This window comes from Alexandromys fortis, unplaced genomic scaffold, assembly GCF_014885135.2.
Source record: "Alexandromys fortis isolate MF-2015 unplaced genomic scaffold, M_Fortis_MF-2015_v1.1 scaffold_73, whole genome shotgun sequence".
NCBI classification, from domain to species: domain Eukaryota; kingdom Metazoa; phylum Chordata; class Mammalia; order Rodentia; family Cricetidae; genus Alexandromys; species Alexandromys fortis.
Window position 1 is genome coordinate 7,271,963 of NW_026067959.1, and position 23,141 is coordinate 7,295,103.

Genomic DNA, 23,141 nt, shown 5'->3' on the forward strand with positions numbered 1-23,141 from the left:
GCTCTCTCTCTCTCTCTCTCTCTCTCTCTCTCTCTCTCTCTCTCTCTCTCTCTCTCTCCCTCCCTCCCTCCCTCCCTCCCTCCCTTCCTCCCTCCCTCCTTTCCCCTCCCCCTTTCTCTTCTCGCCTCCCTTTTCCCTCTCCGCCTTCCATTTCTCTCCTCCCATTTTTGCAAACCCACACCCAGCGAGCCCGTCTCCAGACGAACAAATAGACGTCCGGGGCGGGCCAGGGAGTCCAATGTCACGCTGGGCAGAAGTGGAACAGGAGAGCGGCGGGGCGCGCGCGGGCAGAGGAGGCGTGCGGCCGGCAGGGGGCAGCCGAGGGGCAGCGCTGGCGCGCGGATGCTGAGCCTCGCCTCGCCCCGCGCCCGCATCCTCAGCCTCAGCACCAGGCGCGGCAGAGCCCGGAGCGCAAGCCACTGAGGGCAGCGGCGGCGGCGGGAGCGAGGCGCGCAGCTGAGCAGCGGCGCGGGCGGGAAGCAGCAGCTGCCGCCGCCGCCGCCGCCGCCGCGACGGGCAGCCGGGCTCGCGGGCAGCCGGCTCCGGCCCCTGGCCCTCGGCCTCGAGCCCCCGGCGAGTCTGGAGTCCGCGCCGTCGCCGGCCGCGTCCTCCGGGCATGGAAGGCGGCGGCAAGCCCAAGTCCGCGTCCAACAGCCGCGACGATGGCAACAGCGTCTTCCCCTCCAAGGCGTCCGCGACGGGGCCGGCGGTGGCCGACAAGCGCCTGGGGACCCCGCCGGGGAGCAGTACGGCGGGGAAGGAGCACGGTAACTCCGTGTGCTTCAAGGTGGACGGCGGAGGCGGCGAAGAGCCGGCGGGCAGCTTCGAGGATGCTGAGGGTCCCCGGCGGCAGTATGGTTTCATGCAGAGGCAGTTCACCTCCATGCTGCAGCCCGGGGTCAACAAATTTTCCCTCCGCATGTTCGGCAGCCAGAAGGCGGTGGAGAAGGAGCAGGAAAGGGTTAAAACTGCAGGCTTCTGGATTATCCACCCGTACAGTGACTTCAGGTGAGGGCTCCCTGGCGTCGCCCCACCCTGATCCCCCCCTAGGCGCACCCTCCAGCATCCTACCGCGCCCCTGGGAGGGGGCGCCCCGGGGACTCGCAGCGGGGTGCGGGGCAGGCGGGGCAGCGCTGCCCGTGGCTCCTACTCAAACTGGCCAGACTCAACTCTTCAACTAGTTTCCATCCAGGAAAGGTTTGGGGTACGGAGTTTCTTCTCCCCAGGGCGCCAGCGAAGCTCGTTCCCTTTGTCTGCTGAACTCTGGGGGTTAGATGGGGAGGGAAGAAGGCCACTATGACCCCTGGACGGGAGGTGGCTAAGTTTCACTAGGGAAAGTTTTACTTCGGTAATGGGAGAGTTAGGAGTAAGGCAGGCATCCTTGCTAGCGCTGCTCCCCAAAGAGAAAAAAAAAAGATGCTTCTGGGATTCCGGAGATGAGGAAACTGGAGACAGTGACTCACAGGTCCTAGCTGTTCCTGCCACTCTCGCCCCTGGGAGTGTTAATCTGTTGTTCTTATGCTTATAGACGCTCTTGTCCCCACCGCATTTCTCCCGATCAGTGACGGGCAAGCACAGGAAGGACACTTGTGCTTGCTTGGCTTGGGTAGTCTGTGACTTGAGGTTTCAGCGGAGCCAGTGCTGCCCAACTGGGCAGGAGCGTGACAGGAAGCTTCGAGTTCCCGAAACAGAGATGGGGGGAGCGTTTCTAGAGCCCCCTTCCTGAAATAGAGCGATACCCGCTCTTGACCTTGACTACAAATCCATTTCAGAAATGTCTTACCAGTTTCCCAGCCTTGGAGGAAGGGCACAGCAGAGCTGTCAGCAGGAGAAAATTAATATGAGTTTCCTGATCTTATTTGTAGCCCGAGTATTCATTCGGTTAATAAGCACGTTTAGAGACTGACAAATGAAGGTCGTGAAGTAGATCCTCTTATTAGCGTGACAAGCTGCCCCTGAACATAAGCAGAGTTCTTCTGAAAATCCCCAACTAGCAACTCCGGGTGATCCACTTGTTTGTTTATCTAATTTGTTCGAACAAGGGGAAAAACACAGCAACGAAAGGAGTGTATTGCACACTGAGCGTTTAGCCTCCTGGTAAACCGCAAGCAAACGGCAACAAAAAGCCTTGCTTCGAGCAGTGTTCAGAAACTAACCAAAATTGTTGTGAAGTGCATGCAGGGGAGGGAGCTGTCCATAGTTCTGAATCAAGTTTACTGTGGACTACAGCCCAGCAAAGAAAGCTTGGGGAGACAACTGCCCATCTTTCCCAAGATATTTGTCGCGTCAGAAATCAGCAGTCTCTTTTCTTGTGCACGGAGTGGGTGTATTATATGAAAGATTTAGCTTTTAAATTCTTATTTTCAAAAACATATAGGAAAATCCCTGAAGGGCTTACAATAGTTAATGCCATTTATTGTCTGTGGATTATTGGGTTCAATTGAAAGAATGTTCAGGCTAAAAGAGCCTCCTGAGTAATCAAGTATGCTTCATCTGCGAGGATGATATTTGGAAAGGCAAACTCATAGATGGTCTTGCCCCATCCTAGGCAAATTAGGTTGTTACGCTCTTTTGAATTTTAAAAGCGGGATTTGAATACCATCTCTTTTAGAGACCTCCTTGGGAATATAATCCAAACGATACTATACATTTCAAAAGAAAAACTTTGCAACTGAATATTCAACAGTCTTAATAAGAAAAATGAGAGCTATGTTTTGAAAAAGATTATGACATTCAATGATAACATGCCAAAGGTGCTAAACTTTATTTAGCTGATATCACATTTAATTAAATGAGTTCGAAGGATACTTTTATGTATTTCTCAACATAAAAATGATGGTACTTTTCAAAATAGCAGCCTGTATCAAATGATTAAAGTCCTGGTCTCGTTTCTTTCTTTCTAAAAGTATATAGGGCATAGAGCAACTTTTCATGAATTGGAATCAGATGTTTAATCTGTGGATCAGTGAAATTAAGGGATTCTACATATTTCCCCAAGAAAATCTGGTGAAGCAAAAGCAAACACGGAGCAAAGGTGGGAGGTGAAACCAAGTGATGATGAGGTTTTTGTCCTGCATTTCACAGCAGTGAATGATGACTGAGAACGAGCTATATACTAACAAACCCTAGCACAGTTTGGGAGACGTGATTGCCCTTGCATAGAAGAAACATAGCAGCAATAGGCTAACTATTCAGTATTATGCAAAATATTTTATAGGAGATATCTAAAAAATTTGAAATGAAAAATTGCAGTATACCTTTGTTTTCTAAAAATGACAAACTAAGGATCTTGGACATATTTTACCTGTTTAGGTTCAGAACGACGTTACTAATTCATATTTTTGTATAGTCATAATAACCAATACAAGCATTTCCAAAACCTATGACATGGCAAAAAAAAAATGTAGTTGTTAAACCCAGAACCAAAACCAGACAAAATTTCAGCAACTTTTTTTCTCTACAGTGAAAGCAATGTTCAAGTGGACTTCAGTGGATGCTGGAAAATTTGATGGTTTTAATTGGCTCATCTCAGACCTTTCCTAAGGAAGGACTTTAAGGGAAGTCTTTTGCCGAAATTACTAAATCATCAAATTTAAGTTGATTAATCTGCTAACAGAGAGAGTAACACACAAGACTACATTTCCGAGGAAGGGCATTGGTTTTTGGAAAGTCTGAAACAAGTTGTCACCTTCATAGCTCTTTGTGAGCCCAGGAGAGTGCCCTCTGCATTCGCTGCCCATCCCCAAATTGCCGAGGGCAGTGTGTCACTTCTCCTCAGGACACGCCATGCCTAATATTCTGGTGGCCATGTTGGGGTGACTTCTCAGGCAGAGATCCTTTCCCACTTCCTTCTAGGTGAGGGCTGTGCTCCAGCTGACACGTTCAGACAGCTAGCTAGTGGCTCTTCTGCTCACCAAAGTCCAAGTGTGCTACTTTTGTGTCTGGCAGGTAACAGTCTTCCACTTCCAGTGTAATTAGGACAGAGGCTCTGTGTTTCCCTTTATTTCTCTGGAGAAGATAATGGCAGGAACCTTCAGGGAGTAAAGATGAGTCCGGTGATAGTGACACTGGAAGAAATCATGTGGAAGGAGCTAGGAAACATACATTTTTTTCCCCTGTGATATTTAATCATCAAGACTGGGACAAACATTGGTAGGTACGTAGAGTTGTTTTGTGTGTGTGTGTGTGTGTGATTCTCCTCAACTCCCATGTGTGTGTTTGTGTGTATGTGTGTGTGTGTGCGTGTGTACAGTTGTGTCTGTGCACAGAGACCAGATTGCATTTCTTCCTCAGTTACTCTCCGCTTTGTAATAGATATCTTAAAGTAATTCACCCGGCTGTGGTTCTGTTCAGTGAAGCCATGGTCTCTGCCTTTTTGGAATTTGTGTTAAAAACATACGTTTAATTTCAAGGTTAACTATTAATATTTTGAGAGAAGCAGTAGTAGTTACACAATTACTAATTAAAATTATAATTTTCACCCTTTTAATAATTATGTGATGATAAGCAAGTGTCGTGATCTCACAGCCAACTGTGATTATGATATAATCATTCAAACGTGCTGAAAAAATATTTGTGTGTGTGTGTGTGTGTGAGTTATGTGGTGTTTGTGTATTGCTAGGGGTCAGCCTTAGAGCCATGAACATACTAACCAAGTTCCCATTAAGTTACCCACTACCATGGTGAGATTATGATTTCATCATGAGAACAACTTCTCTTGGAAAAAACTTTTTACCATGGTGTTTCCTATTTTGGAGGATTCTGATCTTACTTTGTTGGCCCATGCTCACACAATGGTTCATTTAAACATAATGCCCCTGTTCTACGAAGAAGCCAGCTGGCACTGTGCTCTTTGTTATGGGACACACGTGGGTACGTGTGTGTGTGCAAGTGTGTGTGTGTGTTGTATTTTGACTTCTGCTTCTCATTATTAGCACAAGCAACTGTGTACAAAGTCTACTGTGTTTTAAATACTGAAGGTAAGACATCACTTTCTGAAGATAAGAGCACCTTCACCCCTCTGTGTCTGCCTCACAGTTACTACTGATGTCAGAGGTCACTGCCGTGCTCATTAGGGAAGGAAGGCTTCAACCCATTCTCCAGTTCATCAAAGGAAATAATTCAACCTTCTGGGGTTGGAGTTCTAATTAGCTTACTCTTACAATGCCTTTAAGCTGGCTGCATTCTGAGTTCTCCCAGCAATATGTTTGTTCTCCCATATCAACAGAGCCAGAATAATTCAGAAAGATGTATTTCTATGTTACATGTATCTTTTTATATCTTAGATTTAATTAAGCTTTTTCATAAGGACTATGTCTGTGGTAAGCCCAATTAAAAGTTATTTAAAATATTTTAAGCTATGAATTTATTAAGTTACATTTTTATTATATTTCATGACTTAAAGTTTTACTTAATGTTTTGGAATGAAATATCATGTATTAAATATTATAGATATATAAGTATTTCAGTTATAGAAATCTAAAAAATTATAAGATAATTTTTATTTTTTCTGAATAAATTTTAAGAATGCTTTTGAGGGCTTGCTATAAATTGAGAAATAGTAGATATGTATACTATAACTAAATCATATTTATTATCTTAAAACTTGTTTTCGTTAAATAATAATAAAATTGACATATATTACAAACATTTATTAATCTCATTATGTGTTCAGTTAACTGTACTGAATGCAACTGTATCTGCCTTAACAAGAAAACCACAAACCAAGGTATCATCACCAGGGATGCACAGCTAAAATACGATCTATAATTCAGCATATTTGCACTCAATGAATGTATCTCCCATTGGGAGCATGACGCCAGCAAAATATACTTTATGTGAGTTGAATGTGATAACTTTCACATTCAGGGTAGGCTTTTTCTGTTTCTCAGATAATTCATCTCATAGCTTTGCAAAAGATATTGGGCTTAGCGTGAACCCTTTCAAATATAGTCCCTTGTAAGTACAGTATTAGCATTAAGAACATGCATTAATGCATGGAAAGTACGCAAATTAGACTGCATGAATACTATAGAATATTTTCAAGGTCTGGGACAATTTTTTTGCTCTTATTCTTTGAAAATGCATACCAGACTATGAATTATACTGGCACCATATTTTAGGAGAAGAGGCAGAGCAGTAACATCGAAGGAAATAGTCTTCATACCCGAAAAAAGACCATTTTCACAAGACCAAGTAATTTTTTCTAAAAGAATACCTTTCTTATGTAGGAATTGCTTTTAAATTGCATTTTTCTTATTTTTGAGAATTTCACACATATATGAAGTAAAACTATATTTCACCCTCCATTTTCCTTATCTAACTCTTGCAAAGGCCAACATGTCCCCTGCCCAAACTCTCTTTTCTTTTTTTGTCCCACCAAGTCTAACTAGTGCTGCATATATATATATATATATATATATATATATGAAATTTTAAGGACTGCTTACTATTGACTTTCCAGAAAAAAATTATGGCAATTATGGCAATCATGGAATATAGCTTTACAATCCCTTCTCCTCTATTTCTTTGGTTATAGTATGCATATTTAATATAAGCTATTCAAAAGGTATAAGTATACAATTAAAAGCATGCATATACTATTATGTTCATGCACACATAAATTTAGAAATTGATTGTCAGTTTAATATTTATCTGATATTTTATAACCTGACTTTGGCTGAAGAAAAACTGATTTCATGAACCTTTCATGTTTACTAGTTAATATTGTCATAGTATCTGTTTAAACTAATCACTGATCACTTAAACCAGATGTACATCCTCTGAACTTACATTTTTAGCAATCTAATTTTCACAGTCTTTATTTTATTTTCAAGACTTGTGTAAGTTTACAAACAGAAACAAAACCCATAAAACTAACCACATAAAAAGTTAGCAACTCTTTATCTGCTTTGGACTTTCAGATTTGTTCGAAATATTTCAGAATTATAATTAGTGCAGCAGTCGACATGTTTGTATATTTTATCATATTCTCTACCAAGTTCATGGACTAGACTTACTGGTTATAGGCATTTTGCGCCACTGATTTTAGTAATTAATTAAATGACACTAGTTAAGTCTTTTCTTAAAATGACAAGAATAGTATCTTCCTTGGGTTGACATTCCTGTTAAGATACATGGCAGGCTTTTATTACTGTCCAGACCCACCATCTTTCACTGATGAAAATTATCTTAAATTGTAAACTGAATAATTTTATATTCTCCTGAAAAATCCACAAAATATTTTCCATCCCATTAGGAGTATTTGACTACACTCCTAATCATACAAGTCTCTGCATGATTACAAAATCGTGAACTACATACAGCCAAGCACACACCACTCATTGACTTGGTACCATCCACCCTCCCTCTCTTTATCCCCTAATTTCAGCCACTCTGATAAAGTTTCAGCTTTTAGAATAAGCTTAGGCATTTCCTTCTACAGAGATTTTCATGTGAAATTCAACATTTCCTAATATTCTTTCACTTTCATCGTACGACCTAGGTAGAGTTTCTGCCCTCTACTTAGAAACTAGTTTAATAACTCTGGCCATATTCCATCTATTTCCTACCTGTATCATCACCAGGGTCTCTATTTTCATTTGAAGACCCTTATTTCTCAGAATTGATCATTGTTTCTGTGCATGTCCCTGCACCAGAATTTAAGCCCCACCTGCGTTCGCAGGTCTTACTCCATTTTGTCTTCCTAATATTTCTTCTTTAAAATTTATTCTCTGAGAATTCAGTACAGTTTATTTTCATCCTATTGTTTCCTGCTCACTGACTCCTCATGCATTCTTTATGCTTTCTACTCACCTCGCTTCATGTCATTTTTTTCTCTTAAATTAAAAAAAATAAAAGAATGATGATACAAGCCAACCAAACTCTCAAAGCCAATGTTGTAATAATGCACATATTAGCTCCCCTTTTCTTCCATACTTTTTTAGGTGACATCTTAACAGTGTTTTGAAACATAATTTTTATGTTATACCATTTGCCAATAGAAGTATGAAATTCAATGTTTTATTTAAATTAGCATAGTTGTGTGCCCATCACCATAATGATGGTCAGGACATTTTGATGTCCTAAGGAGACACTTCATGTTCTTTAGCTGTAATGTTTGTGTGTTCTTTCTCATGCCCTCTCATCGATAAGCAATCACTAATCTTTTTTCTGGTGATGATTTTGTAGAAATTATCCTAGAAATTTCCTGTCAGTTGGATTGCATATATCTAGTATTTATTTTTTTTAGCAATTTCTTTTACTTAACATGCTATTATTTTCAGGGTTCACCAAGCATTTTCAGTGCATTATATTTTAGGTTTTTTTTTTTTTGGTTGAATACCATTGATTCTATAGATGTGGTGCATTTGATTTATCTTTGTCTGCATTGTTAGACATCAAATTTTAGTAACCATCAGTACTACTGTTGTGATTATCCTTGCATTTTACATGATTTTGCAAGGTGGTATAGTTTCAATCCCCTTAAGAGTAATATTGCTTTGTCTGTATAGTAGCTTTCAATTTATAATGACTGGATGAATAAGTAAAGAGTCAGCCCATGGTTATACCAATGCACAATGATCTTAGAGCCAATAGATCTAGAAAGGGGCTATAAAAGCTCTGTGTTCTCCCACAACAGCACCTGGAATCTTGTCTCCACCGCCACGTACAACTTGGAAACCCAAACATTACATTTGTGGCCCAGTGTTCACAGGAATAGATGAAAATGCAGAAAGATTAAGTGGCATGAACACGGTGACATAGATATATAATGAGAACCGGGCCAGGCACTCATACCTTTTTGAATCTTAATTCTGTCATTTCAATTTTCTCCCAATAAGGAATGAGGTGCCAGCAATGAAAAATCCCCTTAACTTTCAGGGAAACATGATTAATTGACCCAATCACTTACCCTTCCTCCTTCCTGAAATGACTCCAAAATAATATGGAAATATGCTCCTACACAGAGACCGACAGAATAAAGAAGCAGCAGAGAATAAGAGATCTTGAAGTAGTCTGGAAAGAGCTGGTGAAGAAAATGCTTCATGTTCAAAGTCATTTGACCAGTGAATCTTGGAAGGGCTAAACATTGGATCAGTTTAGAAGCAGCTCTATGAAAGCCAAACTACACACAGATTAAACATGGGTTTCCTTACTGAAGGTAGAGCTCCCGGTGCTAGGATTAGCATAGTTGGAGTCATGTCAGTTCTCCCCAGTCAGGGAACAAGAGAAAAATATCTCTGATGATGGGTATACATTGCAAAATCTTGTTTATTAACTAATTCTGTTGCCAAAGCCCTACATATAACATAGAGGCTGTAATTATTTTGTGGTATAGCATTGTTCAGTAGCTGAAAGTAAAAACATTGCCAACATTTTCACTCTAGTCTCCATTATGAAAGAAAATCAAACAAAACAATAAAGCTCAAAGGACAGAGACAGTAGTAGAAGGAAAAATGGCAGCATTGCAAATACAACATGATATTCTCGGAAAAATATTTTATCCATATAATAATTTCAGTGATTTTTTTTAGAGTAAGATATTAAGCAGTTATTCTTGGGATGTGGAGAGATGTCTCAGCAGTTATGGGCACTGACTGCTCTTGCAGAAGATGCGGGTTTGGTTCCCAGAATTAACAGATGACTCACAACCATCTGTAATTCTAGTTCCGGGGGATGCAAAGCTTTATTCTGTTCCCCATGGACACCAGCCATACATGGGGTGTACATGGAAAACAGTCACACATATAAAATGCTCATAAAATAAATTTTAAAAGAAATAATTGAATAAATTTATGTAAGAAAATGCCTCAAATTGAGGCAAAAAGTGAAAGTAAAGTAGAAAATACAAATCATATGTGAAAATATAGAATAAATTCTTAAAATATAGAATTAGTAAGGGCTAAGTGTTGAAATTTGGAATTACTACAACAAAGTCATCCATGTAACCATTTTATTTCTTCCAAAGTACCTAGTTAATATGCTCCAGAAAAACAAGGAGTTAGACTGAACACTGTGTAGACACGCAAAGTGGGAAATGATGCCTCAAAAAAGAGCTTTCAAAGAAAAAAAGAGGATAATGCCCAAGGAATAGTGAAGGCAACTGGACTAACACAGCGTGGGAAGCAGAGAAAGATTGAGGACAAAAAGTTCACATCAGCATTTGGAAAAAAAAATACCATAGCTATTCTATACACATCATTTAACATGAGAAGTTTCTAGTTTTCACACAAGTATTAGTAAAATAATTGAATATGAACTATTACAAAGGACCCTTATTAATTCCAGAGTGAGCCAAAAGTTTGTGAAACAGAAAAATCAAATTTGCTTTGCTTAGCCATCAGTACTACCTGTCATAGTTTGGTTGAGAATTATGGGCCAATTACTCTGAGCAGGCAGGACAAAGGTAAAGGCAGGTTGGCTGGTGAAAGGAAGTCACATCTTCAACTTCTATCAATGGAAGTGAACACTGTTTAGAGTCAATAAATTGATTTCTCTTTGAAATACGAGTTAAATGCTAAAAGAAATAGAATGGTGTATTTTGGGAATCAGGCATGTGCAGCAGCAGAAATGGAGCAGAGTTTATATATTCTGATAATCTTTTAATTCTGTTTCATATGAGAAGAAAAACTATGGGACTTACTAATGTTTTGAGGCAATTAAATGGGCTTAAAACCTTAGTCACTGAGAGTCTCAGTTTATTCAATTACAAAATGAGAAAAATGATACATGGAACTCGTGAGATTTTGAAAAAGAATATTTTTGTCTCATTATATATACATACATTATGCGTAATTTACATATGTACATTTGTGACTATGATTAGCAGATTATGTTGGGCATTTAACACCTTTTACATTTAGTTATTATTACAGGAGTAAAATTAAAATAGAATCATGGCATGTGAGCCAAGCAAACAAAAAATGTTTCGTAAGTCCATTCTCTGATAGTCTTGTGAATGTATTTGTCCATTTATTTTTATGTGTGTATATGTTTTTCTGCATATATATCTGTGCTATGTAACACATATATTTCTGTTGACAATGGATGCCAGGAGAGGGTGTCAAATGCCCCGAAATGAGAATTAACAAAGGTTGTGAGACTCCATCTGGGGGCTGGGAATAGAACCTGGGTTCTCTAGAGGAGCAGGTAGTGTTCTTAACAACTGAGCGTTCTATCCGGCCCTGATCTTCAGGATTTACTAAGCCGAGGCTCAGGAGACAGAAGAATATCTCACTGGTGCAAACTGCAGATATTTTCCTCCATTTACCTTCTTAGGCATTTGCACAGGAGAATTCCTACTAAGCCATGGTGTGTTTTTTGTGAGCCACATGAAATATGTCTATTCATGAGACAATTAGCGTTGGGAAGCCTCTAATTCACCTTCTTCCTGCAAAATATTCTGGACATGTTGATTTTTATAAAACAGTGGAGCTGGCATTAGGTAATAGAGTACCAAACATTTAGAAATAGATTTTAGAGAAAATTTGAATAGCTGTGTTCCACGTACTGCTTTGTGTTAATCTTTATTTTCATAGAAAAAATGGCATAATCGAAACATTTGGGATCTTGGTGCAGATTAATTAAATCTTCCATACGAGCCAAGAAAGATGAATCATAATTTGCTAAATTCTTTATTTTATTTTTATTGTCAAATTAATGGTCTGGAAAAATGGCTATTTGGAAATATGTTGAAAGAATTTGAAAACCATTAGTGCGGCATGGTGGAGCACACCTGTAATTTCAATGTGGAATTAAGAGAATTAGGAGCTCAGTTCCAGAACTGGCTAAAGAGTGAGTTCAAGGCCTGCCTGGACTATAGGATAACCTCTTTTAAAAGCAAACAACGTTTAAAAATTTTGTAAAAATTGCATCATTCCCTTTTTTTCTAGAACAGATGCATTTACCAACAATTTTATTTTTTAAATTACACTACTTTGAAAAGACGTGTTCATAGGCATTAAAAATCATATGATATATATCAGAACCAGTGTTTTTTTATTTCTAAATAAATGTCATTTATAGGTTCAATGGTTATCTTTGATGGGTTTTTGTTCTGAACAACAATTTGTTGAATAAGCACTCACAACCACATAAATGACTTTTGTTGGCGATGGTAAGGAGCTGTTTATATGTATATAAAATACACAGGAGAAATCTGCCGTAGATGTGGGTATGGTTGCATATGTATTACATAACGTAAATAGTCTCAATTCTTTATTGTCTATACTTAGTGATTACTAGTCATTCATTGTTAGGTATGCATACTAGTATTTACTAGATTTCTTTTTATCTTTTTTTTTGAAAAAAAAAAAGACTTTTTATTCATAAAAATAACCATTTAGTCCCATAGGGAGTATGAAAGATCAGTTAGTATATGCCACTTTATCAAAAGTCAAACCATTCTTAAGAACAACAACCAAAAAAAAATAACAAAACCTCAAGCAAAACAAAGAACATCAAAAACCCAAATGAAAAAAACTAAGCTAAAAAGTATTCTTTTGCTGCAGTTAGTGGCACTCACCCACAGACCATGGCTGCCTTTAGACGCATGGATTGCAATAGCTTTTTTCAAAACAAGAGTAGCCATAAGACTTTGGGGCTTTGCATGTTAAGCCTCGCAAGGCCAAGGATGAGACATGGTAAGCTTTAGCTCAAAGTCCTTTGCATCTACTTGAGTCATCACCGCTAAAGCATCCTTGGTGGCAGTCAGGACAAGTGGACTTTGTACTCTGAGAATCCTTTTCCCGACTGCTCACCAGCTCTGGATGTGCTCCAGTCTTCTCTGAAACCTTCATGGGCACAACCTCAGAAAAGGGGGACTCCCAATCTGTGTAGAAACACACTTCCTGTGTCTACCTGGGCTAATTTTTCCTCTTTCTAAATCTTTCCGCTCCGAAGATATCTCCACCAAACTTACAGAATATGTCCAGGATCAGACTGAAGGTTTAATGCCCTGTGCCCTTGAAAGAACATGTATATGCAATGCTTTGTCTATGGCTTTAAGAGGTTCATGGTTCCATTTAAGCATATTTATTTCAGGAATTGATATTAAGAATTCTTGTTCTGCTGGGCAGTGGTGGCACATGCCTTTAATCTCAGCACTTGAGAGGCAGAGGCAGGCAGATCTCTGTGAGTTCGAGGTCAGCCTGGTCTACAAGAGCTAGTTCCAGGACAGGCTCCAAAGCCACAGAAAAACCCTGTCTCGAAAAAGAAAAAAAGAATTCTTGTTCTACGTATATTTGAAAACAATGTAAAGACAACATCAAGAACAACATGCAGAAAAAGGTTGAAAGAATTTTGTTTGGTTCCACTATTTAATAGAATTATAGCTAGAAAGTCTTGCTTTAAGAAGACTTTCACTGTCAACTCAAAGGCTTGATTCTCAAAAAGATCATACATCCAAATGTAAGGAGATTTGCACACCCTAGTCCACTGATACTCTATTCATAACATCAAGAAAAGGAAATAAGACTGGATGTCCATGAACAGATGAATGGATAACAAAAAGTGTGTTACATATACACAACAGAATTTTATTCAACTGTAAAAAATGAAATTATGAAAATCTCTGTAAAATTAATGGAACTTGAAGTTACTACATTAATACTACGTTAAGTAACAAATACTACGTACTCGTTCATAAGCAAATCCTAGGTTAATGTTATATGTGTGCATTTATGTGTTAGTAAATGAGAGTAGAAGTCAGGAAACTAGACTGGACCCCATGAGATAAGAAAAAGCAGATTTTAAAGGAGAGTGGGTGGGTATGAGGACAGTAAAGCCACACACAGTATAAGGAAGGAAAAGGGAAAAAAAATACCAGGGACAGAAAGGTACAGTAGGAGTGTGGGCCACAGAGATGGGAGAGTATATATGCTTGAAAATGCAATGTAGAAACTTTGCATGCTTATTAAAAACCAATGAGCAATGAGTCTGATGCTGAGGTTAGATTCCTGATTGTGAGTAATTTAATAATGAGTATTTGTTCCTGGTTGTTCAGTAAGTTCAACAAAGCACAGCATTTTAACCAGAAACACTCCTGGGCAAAGAAGGGACTGTGATTCTCTGAAAATTTTTGCTTACTTAATGTTGTTGAAACCAACTGGTGACTGGTTGGGTATATTAAAATATACTTTTAATTCTCTTCTGTCTTAACAGTAATGATATAGACACATAGTCAAAAATGAAGTTACTACTGAATTCAGAAGGCAATATACATATATATATATCACAATCTACCTTGGAAAATAATGTTAATAAAACAATCAAAGAAAACTATTTTTATTATTTTATAGTGAAGTTAAATCCAAACCTAAGCTTAAATTTATAAATGAAAAAAACATCATTGAATAAATAATCCTTAGGACATTTCAGTGAATTAGTGCACTCTTTAGTAATATCACCGAGTTTTCCACTGTGTCCTTTCACGAACTGTGAATTGATGTATCTCCAAAGATCTACTTTATTCTCTCCTTAAAGTACTTACTGAAGATGTATGCTCCAGTAAATTACCATAAAGAGAAAAGGAGGCATTTTCAGATACATGGAAACAAAGCTGATATTTATTGATAGTGCTTTTATAATTGTATAAAGTTATACACAAAAACAACCTTAGCAAAATTTTAAACATACACAATAACCCTTATTGTCAGTTTTTCTCTATTTTCTAGCCTTTCCTTATCTTTAGAGGCCTCAGCATGATTTGCCATAGTAAAGGTTGTATTGCTTTCATTACCTCTTACCTGTAATTTAAACCTTGCTAGAGCACAGATTTTTGCTATTTTTCAATGCTATATTCAAAAACCCTGCAGCATACAGGCCACAAGGCGAGCTCCTAAATTTGAATAAAAGAAATTTTAGAAATTTAGCAATAATAGGCACTATCTTGGGTTCCATATGTAATTTCCATGAGCGAGATTATGTCAACCTCATGTCACTCTCGTTCAAAATACTGAATGTTTTAATTTAGTGTAGGTACTTAATCATTTCATTTTATTCTGTTGCAGGAACATTCACTTAGAAATATGATTTTTAGACCTTGACAATACTGTACTTATATACTTTCATCACTTCTGTCTACTAGGATGCTGTATTTTATGTGGGGTTTTCCTAATTTGGGTATATTTGTAGTAAGGGTGTCTTTGTGTCTTTGTCCAGTTGGGTTGCTGTTACAAATACTGTAGTCTAGACTCCTTCTCAATGTTCCGGAGGATGGAAAGGACAAGGGCAAAGCACTAACAGGTGTCTGATGAGGTCTCTTCCTCATTGGTGACTGTCTTCTCACTGTCTCTTCACAAGGCGGAAGGGGCCAGCGATCTCTTGTGACTTCTTTTATAAAGAGGCAACCATGAGAGTTCCATTCTAATGATCTAGCTGAGATGATCTCAGTACCATCATCTCAGGAGTTAGGGTTTTAGAACATTGGTAAATGGATCCCTTAATATCAGTGTGTTGTACTTAGGGTGCTATGCCTCTATTTCCACAAAATAAGAAAACCCCTTTTAAATGTCCCTTGCCTTTGAAACAAGTACTGTCTTGATCAAAATATAACGGTGAACATGTACCTTTGCACAGTGACATTTAGAAGGAATGGTATGATTTTATAGTGTCGTTTACTTTTCTGTGGTGCCAAATTATGTTTGATATAACAATGCATACTCAAAAGCCATTTTCCAAGAATAGGCTATTTCTATTAACAGTATGGAACTCTAGGCTTAATTAATAAAATACCAACTCAACAATGTGAAGGCTTAATTTTAAATTGTAACCCCATAGAAACAGGTTTATTTTATTTTCCACAAAATTGATAGTGAAGGAAAAAATTCTCCAATCAAAGGTGTCTGTCAGTGTGTCCTGTATAAAGTTAATGAGAATGATATCACTGACATTGAACCAGAATATTGAATTTGAAATAATTTTTAATAACAAAAAAACCTTGAGTTTGAAAAGATTGTGATGTAGGGTAGTATACAACATTGAGTTCCAGTAAGCAACAAAACCTCAAACCAAAACCGATAATCAAACCAACATGCTTATATTAAACAGCAACCCTGTCCTCATAAAACTAGATAATATGTAAGTTGACATAAAACTTTGGGAGTCCCATGCTGTGAGAATTTCTACATAGGAGGAAGGACAATGATATACAAGAGCCTGTGACAGACTCAGAGGAGGTGGACCACCCACACTCAGTGGAAAAACTGCTGAAACTAGGGTAGGCCTGGACAAGTGGGCAGAAGTCTTCAGAAGTGGAGTAATGGCTGATTTCAAGGGAGCACACTGCTAGAATAGAAGGAAAGAATTGGGAAGCTGAAAGTCACCTTCAAAAATGAATAAGAACTTCAATGAAAAGACATCCACTGTCTGCTCAAGTTTGGGTTCATTGGCGTATGGACATGATTACTTTTTGAAGGTTATAGAAACTGAATTTCTTCTCTTGAAAGCTGGATAAGTAAAAGGAATGAAACACCTATGCATTCCTTTTTATATAGTCGGAACTAAAGGGCAATGTAATAGAGGAGATAAAATACATGATTTTAGCTAATAATTTACCTGGAAACTTGCTATATAGTTTTTTTAAAAACAAACACATTTTTTTAAATTGAGCTATACACACAACAAAATTAAAAACTCCACAAGTATTTTTTAAATGCATGTGGATATTGAGCATAAATGGCCCACAGGACCAAACCAAAGCAGAAGTAGACCCATCCTCTTGATGAAATGGCACAGAACTACCAATAGTTTTGCCAAGGTGATGGAACTTGCATCTAAACAGGCAGCTGGATAAAAGACTAGTCTCCAAGAGCACAGAATGGAGACCACAGTGATCTGTGTCACTTGGGTATGTGATCGGCAAAATCAAGTCTGAAAGAATGGACAAATCTGCGATCCAAAGTCTTCAACAGAATACTAAGCACTTGTGGGAAGGCAGATGAAGATTCTTCAGTTTCAGCATTGAGATGAGGGCTCCAAATGTGTTCCCTAAGAATATGTAACTGTGGTCAACTACAGGAAACTTCAAGAAAACCACTCCTGCGTGAGGAAAGCTGTGCTTTTGAAGGGTGGAAAAGAGCTGTACTTGGGGATGTGCTGGTCACTGGGCTTCTCTGTTTGGTCATGGAGCTTTATTTCTTGTGTTAAGTATGAGTTCAAGGGTCTTTGCCTTGTAATAAGTCACTCTGTGTGGCTTTCTTTGTCGGTTTTATTACACAAGAGAAGGTAGGGGAAAGTCTTAGTTTTGAAAAGGAAATACCAAGTTATAAAGGAAGAGCAATGAAGTATTACTGTTTATCTGTGTTTCAATCTCAGATCTGATTTGCATTTATATCAAAACTCTAATAAAACTAAGGTAAAGCTACTCAATGTGACCCTGTGCTGGGAATATGGCAGACACTCAGGTCGCAAATAGAATTACAACCCTAGGTTTGAATGACCTTTCCTCTCATCTGAAGTGTGAAACTTTGATGGTTACCAGTTTGTGGGGTTCTTTATATGTTTGTTTCCTGTTTAATCCTGTCATAGAGAAAGAAAACATATGCAGTGGAAGGAAAGAACTAATACAATACATTCAAGTTTGCTTCCCCCATTGAATCAGTCACAGCCTTTCCTGGGGTTCTTAGTTCAGCAAAAGGATCAGGTAACATTCAGTACTTAGTACTTAATGTCTCTCTCCAGTCTCTCTCATCCCTCTCTTGCCCTTTTCCTCCTTGTCTATAAAAAAAAATTGAACAATAATTTTGTATACCAGTTTCAAAAAAATGTTGGGAATAAAATTATCTCTATCGAAATCCAGCATTTTATTATTTTTAGTTCCTATCTTCACTTTATAATTTGAGAATACGAAGGATTTTTAATGTTTTTCCAAAAAAGAGTCAATTAAACAGAATCTTTCAGAATTGTGCATTTAAAAGAGGAGAAAATTCACTGCCAAAGGGATTTCTTTATCTTAAAGAAGTTTTCTTTATGGAAAATAAGGGTGATGCTTATTTCTTCTCTACCAGAAAGCTATGTTTGAAGAAGAGTGAAAAAGTCCCTAACCTACTTTCCTCTCTTCAATTTTTACCTTTATCATGCTTGTTAATTGCCTGGGTGTCCTTTAACCATCTATTTTCATGACTCTTTCCCAGAGGCTTGGTTTAATTTTAAAAGTGAAGTGTATTCGGCCCTAATTATGCGAGAGCTCACTGCAGGCAAACAGCAAGAGATAGTAATGACCAAGATGTGTTCTCAAATCAGTTACACAGCTATCGCAGCAAGTTGCTAGAAATATTTGATGACTAGGAAACATAGTCGTGGAAGGCGATGCTTAGAAGACAGTGACATTTTAAAAATAGGAGTCTTTCCAGAAACAAAAGTTCACTAGATAAGGTTTTTAAAATATCTGAATTCATACTTTCCACATTTTTATGAGTACCTATTATTGTGAGAGTACTTATAATTCAGATTCCCCTTTCAAGTCCCCCTTATAATTAACAAGGAGACATCATGGTCCTTTAGAGTAGGAATGATATTTACAAAATATACTATCTCTGTGCAACCAAAGAAATACTAGAGTTTCCATTGAAGTGCATGCTGCTGTATTGGCTTCAATGTTCACAATAATCATTCATGTTAAACAACCCGTTTTATTTATTTTGAAATTAATTTGGGAGGGGGAAGTATGCCATCAAAGTATTGCTGTAGTTTTCTTACATGGGGAAATCCAAAGTCAGCGAGATATTTAAAACAACACTAAACCAGAAGGCAACCAAATGCAGTATTTCTTGCTAAGTTCTGGATATGTGTGGAACAATATCCTAACACTCCTTTTCACACGTGCATACACACACATGCATGCATGCACACACATACATGCATGTGCAAACACATCTCACTCACAGAGTCTAAAGAGAAATACTATGACAGGTGCTTTTCATGTCTGACTGCAGCTAACAAGACCAAACTATGGGCAAATTAAGCTTTCAGTTTGTAAAGGAAACCGAGGTTTGAACCCATGGATACAGTTCAGAATGCAAGATCTTTACCTCTTGTTTATGCCCCTAAAGTATTTGGTCATAACCTGATCCAGTGAATCAGACACTCACTCTCACAAAAATAAACCATTTAAATTTTTTAAAACTGATACGCAAACTTTTATTATCTGTCAGACATTGTGGTGTTTAGATACACACATACATTGGTTAGTGCTTAAATCACATCCTACGCATATGTCTTTCTATTTTCCTTTTTGAAAAACCTCTAAAATAATTTTTCTAAACTTCTGAAATATGCATTATGCTATCTTTGTCACGTCATATATATTTATTTTTTGGATTTTTCGAGACAGGGTTTCTCTGTGGCTTTTGGTTCCTGTCCTGGAACTAGCTCTTGTAGACCAAGCTGGCCTCGAACTTACAGAGATCCGCCTGCCTCTGCCTCCCGAGTGCTGGGATTACAGGCATGTGCCACCACCGCCCGGCTGTCACGTCATATTTTACAATATCAACCTCCTACTTTTTATTGTCGTATAGTAGCTTCCATCAGCTTTCCCTGTCCTACTCATCCTAGCCTCCAAGATCCACCTCTTTCAACGTCCATGCGATCATGTTTCAGGATCCACATATGCAAGAGTCACATGCCTGTCTGTGCCTAGATTAGTTCACTTAACGATGTATTCTTGTTTCACTTTATGCTACAAATGACACAATTTGAAGGTATGTGTCATATTTTCTTCCTTATTAATTTGGTAGACAATTGAATTGGTATTGCAAAGAATATTGGAGTTCAAGTTTCTCTTTGATGTGCGGATTTCTTTTCCTTTGGCTGTATATCCGGCAGTGGATTGTTGGATCATATGGTTATTTATTTTTTTAAAGGTACTTTCATGTTGTTTTCCCAACAACAGGATGCAAACATTTACTTTAGTCAACAACTTTCCCACCACACTATACATTTTTTATACTCATTCTCTTCTGTTTGTTTGCCTTTCAAAACAGGGTTTCTTTGTGTAGCCTTGGCTGTCGTGGAGCTAGCTCTGTAGACTTTGCTGGCCCTGAACTCAGAGATCTACCTGTATCTGCCTCCAGAGTGCTGGGATTAAAGGCATGCTCTAACACTGCCTGGCTGTATAGTCATTCTTAGTGGAACCAGGAGTGGCATTTTACTTTGCCGATAAGAAATTCTGTATATTTTCATACACTCCTGTTGCCCATTTGTGTAGCTGTGTGTGTGTGTGACCAAGAACTTTAAAAGTTTTACCTTCTAAGTGGCATTTGACATTCTGTTTGGACTTTGCTATTTGTGGTAGTTAGAAAGAGATTGGCCCCCAAACGGAATGGCACTATTAGGAGGTGTGGTTTTGATGAAAGAACTGTGTCGCTGTGGAGCTCAGCTTTGGGGTCTCATATATGATCAAGCCACGCTCAGTGGCTCAGTCTATTTCCTGTTGCCTTCACAAGACATAGAACTGTCAGCAACTTCACAAGACATAGAACATGACCAGTACCATGTCGACCTGCATGCTGCCACGTTCCAGCATGATGATAATGGACTGCACTTCAGAAAATGTCAGCCACCCCAATTAAATGTTTTTCTTTTGTTAGAGTTGCTATGGCTATAGTGTTTCTTCAGAGCAATAGAGACCCTAACCAAGACAGTGTCTCTTGCCCCTCTTCTGATTATATTTTTGCAACTCTCTTTACTGCATCCCAAGCTTCTTATCAGGGTCCAGCTCTTTGATCTTAGCTTAAATGATGCTGTCTTTAATCTGTCTTTAAGATACTTTCTTTTCTCCTGGATATATGTTCTTTGGGAAATGATAGCCAGGAGTATGCTTAGTTGTCACTTCCTACATGGTAACAATGACTCCCTGATCTGCTCTAGCTCAAGCCATATCCTCAACTTAAGAACATGTATTTTTATATACCTATATGCTTTGTGAGTCTGTATTTTTTTTTGCTTTTACAGGTCATATCATCTACTATTATTTTACTGTGTGACTCATGTAGTATGGAAAACATTTGTTTTCTAAAACCATAACATGGTTCTCATAAACACCTGGCTTATTTATTAATATATGTACTGCTGTGTCTTTTAGAGATTTATGATGAAATTTATTGACATAAAATTTAATAGATAATAATAGGATATATATGAACCATGACTATACTTTGTACTTGGTCTATTTAGTTGAAAATATTTACTCTGATATTATTTCTCAACTTGTTCTATCCCCTTCTCAGTGTTCAGTACCTCTATGATGCCATTTATCTTTCATGCTCTTGCTCTATTGTTGGGAGCAGTGAGACCCCAGATCCTGAATTTCTTGTAAACAACTTGTTTTCCCCTGATCTGAGTGCCTACAGCTGCTCTGAGCACGAGACCTTCAGGAGTTCCTGATGGCAGGAGAGTGGTTTCTGGTGGGTTTGGCTGGGGCGTGGCTATCTCTATATAATCTGCCCCTGAACACAATAAAGGGGGCATTCTTGGGGAATTCAAGGATGACCCGTGTCTCTGTCTCTCTGTCTGTGTGTGTCTGTGTATTTTAACCTCCAGCCCCCTTGCCTGAAGCTCGGGAACTGGGTGCCAGTGCACAGAGAGAAGACACAGGGGCGCAGTGCGTGGCATTACTTGTTCTATCCCTTTCTCGATGTTCCGTACCTCTATGATGACATTTGTGTTTCATGCTCCTGCTCTATAGCCAGGGCATTAACTTCTCACAAAATAACAGTTCTGTGTGGGTTCCTTACGCTTTAGTCCCCTCTGTCCCCTCTGTTCATTTGTTGGCCAATACCACAAGAAAGAAAGAAACAATTAATCAAACAAACCCCTTGAGTTTATTGTATGTTTTTCTGTCTGTAAATGTGGTCCTACTATTTTTTATATTTTAACATTAAATGAAAATTAAAAACTGTTTATAAAAAACCTATCCAATTATCATTAGCTTTTAATCAAAGTGCCAACTGAGAGAACTGACTTGTTCATTCTAAGTTAGAGTCTGGCAATTTCAAACGAAATCAGAATGAGTTCAGTCTTTGAGAAGTTTTCTCAGGCTCCACAGCTATGTAGTTTGGCCGATGAGAGATTAATAACTGTATAGTTTGTGCGGCTGTTGATCTAAACCAAGACAGTGCAATGAGAATGGCTAACTTCATCCTTTTCTTCTTTCTAAGCTTAAAACTTGTGAAAAATGCAATAAATAAGCAATGAGAGGTGACATCTGCTGACAAATGAAAACCATAAGAAGGTATATGGAAACACTCTGCTAGGAGTTAATTCAAGGGCCCAAAGCAATCTGTATAAAACACAGCACTTGGCATTTGGAATTGTAAAGCAAATATGAATTAGTGAAGGAACCAGTAGTTTGGGGTTGTGTGAGCAGAACTCTGCATCTGACAGTTGACAAGATGGAGTCATTGCTAATCAAAGTTTGAATCATTCTCTACCTGTATTAGACAGATAAGATATATAGCATCATGGTAAATTGATTGTGATAGTAGATCTATAATAAAGTACCTCTCAAGACAGTAAATGGAGGCTGCATGTTGGTTTCCCAGCCACCCAGACCTAAATAATGACAGAAACTACATTAATTGCAATACTGTTTGTCCAATAGCTTAGGCGTATTTCTAGTTAGCTCTTACATTTTAAATCAACCCATTTCTATTAATCTATGTTTCACCATGAGTCTGTGGCCTACTGAAGGTTCTGGCTTCCTTCTCCTTTGGCAGCTACATGGCTTCTCCTGCTTTCACCTACTCTCTCTTTATATCCCTGTTTTGAGTTCTTGCCTGGATTTACTCTGCCAAGCTATTGGTCAAAACAACCTTATTCATTAGCCAACAAAGCAACATACATAGATTATAGAATTAAGGAAATACTTTATCTCTATCCCATCTTTGTGAGTCTAAAGTTTTATATCTAATTTATCTTTTATCATAACTAAGGAAAACTATAACTGTAAGTATCTTAACTTCAACTCTATCAAAGACTCTAGAAGGATATAATATTATGTAAGTTAGCAGGAAGTACATTGTAAGCAACTTCTGAAACTCTAAAATTGACAGAGACATCTTGTTGCCTGGACAGTTACCCAAAGTTCTTGACAAATGAAACCATAAGATAGTGTATAGAAACATAGGGCTAGGAGTTAATTC

General features: G+C 38.3%; 1 protein-coding gene across 1 annotated transcript in view; it reads left to right on the forward strand.

The window, feature by feature from the left end:
* The first annotated feature begins 485 nt into the window (after nt 1–485).
* The window catches only part of Hcn1 (hyperpolarization activated cyclic nucleotide gated potassium channel 1), a 354,030-nt gene continuing 331,374 nt past the window's right edge, over nt 486–23,141 (forward strand). Inside the window, exon 1 of the mRNA XM_050152792.1 lies at nt 486–1,008. Within this exon, the coding sequence (XP_050008749.1) occupies nt 617–1,008 (392 nt within the window). The 5' untranslated portion in view covers nt 486–616. The remainder of the gene's footprint in view (nt 1,009–23,141) is intronic.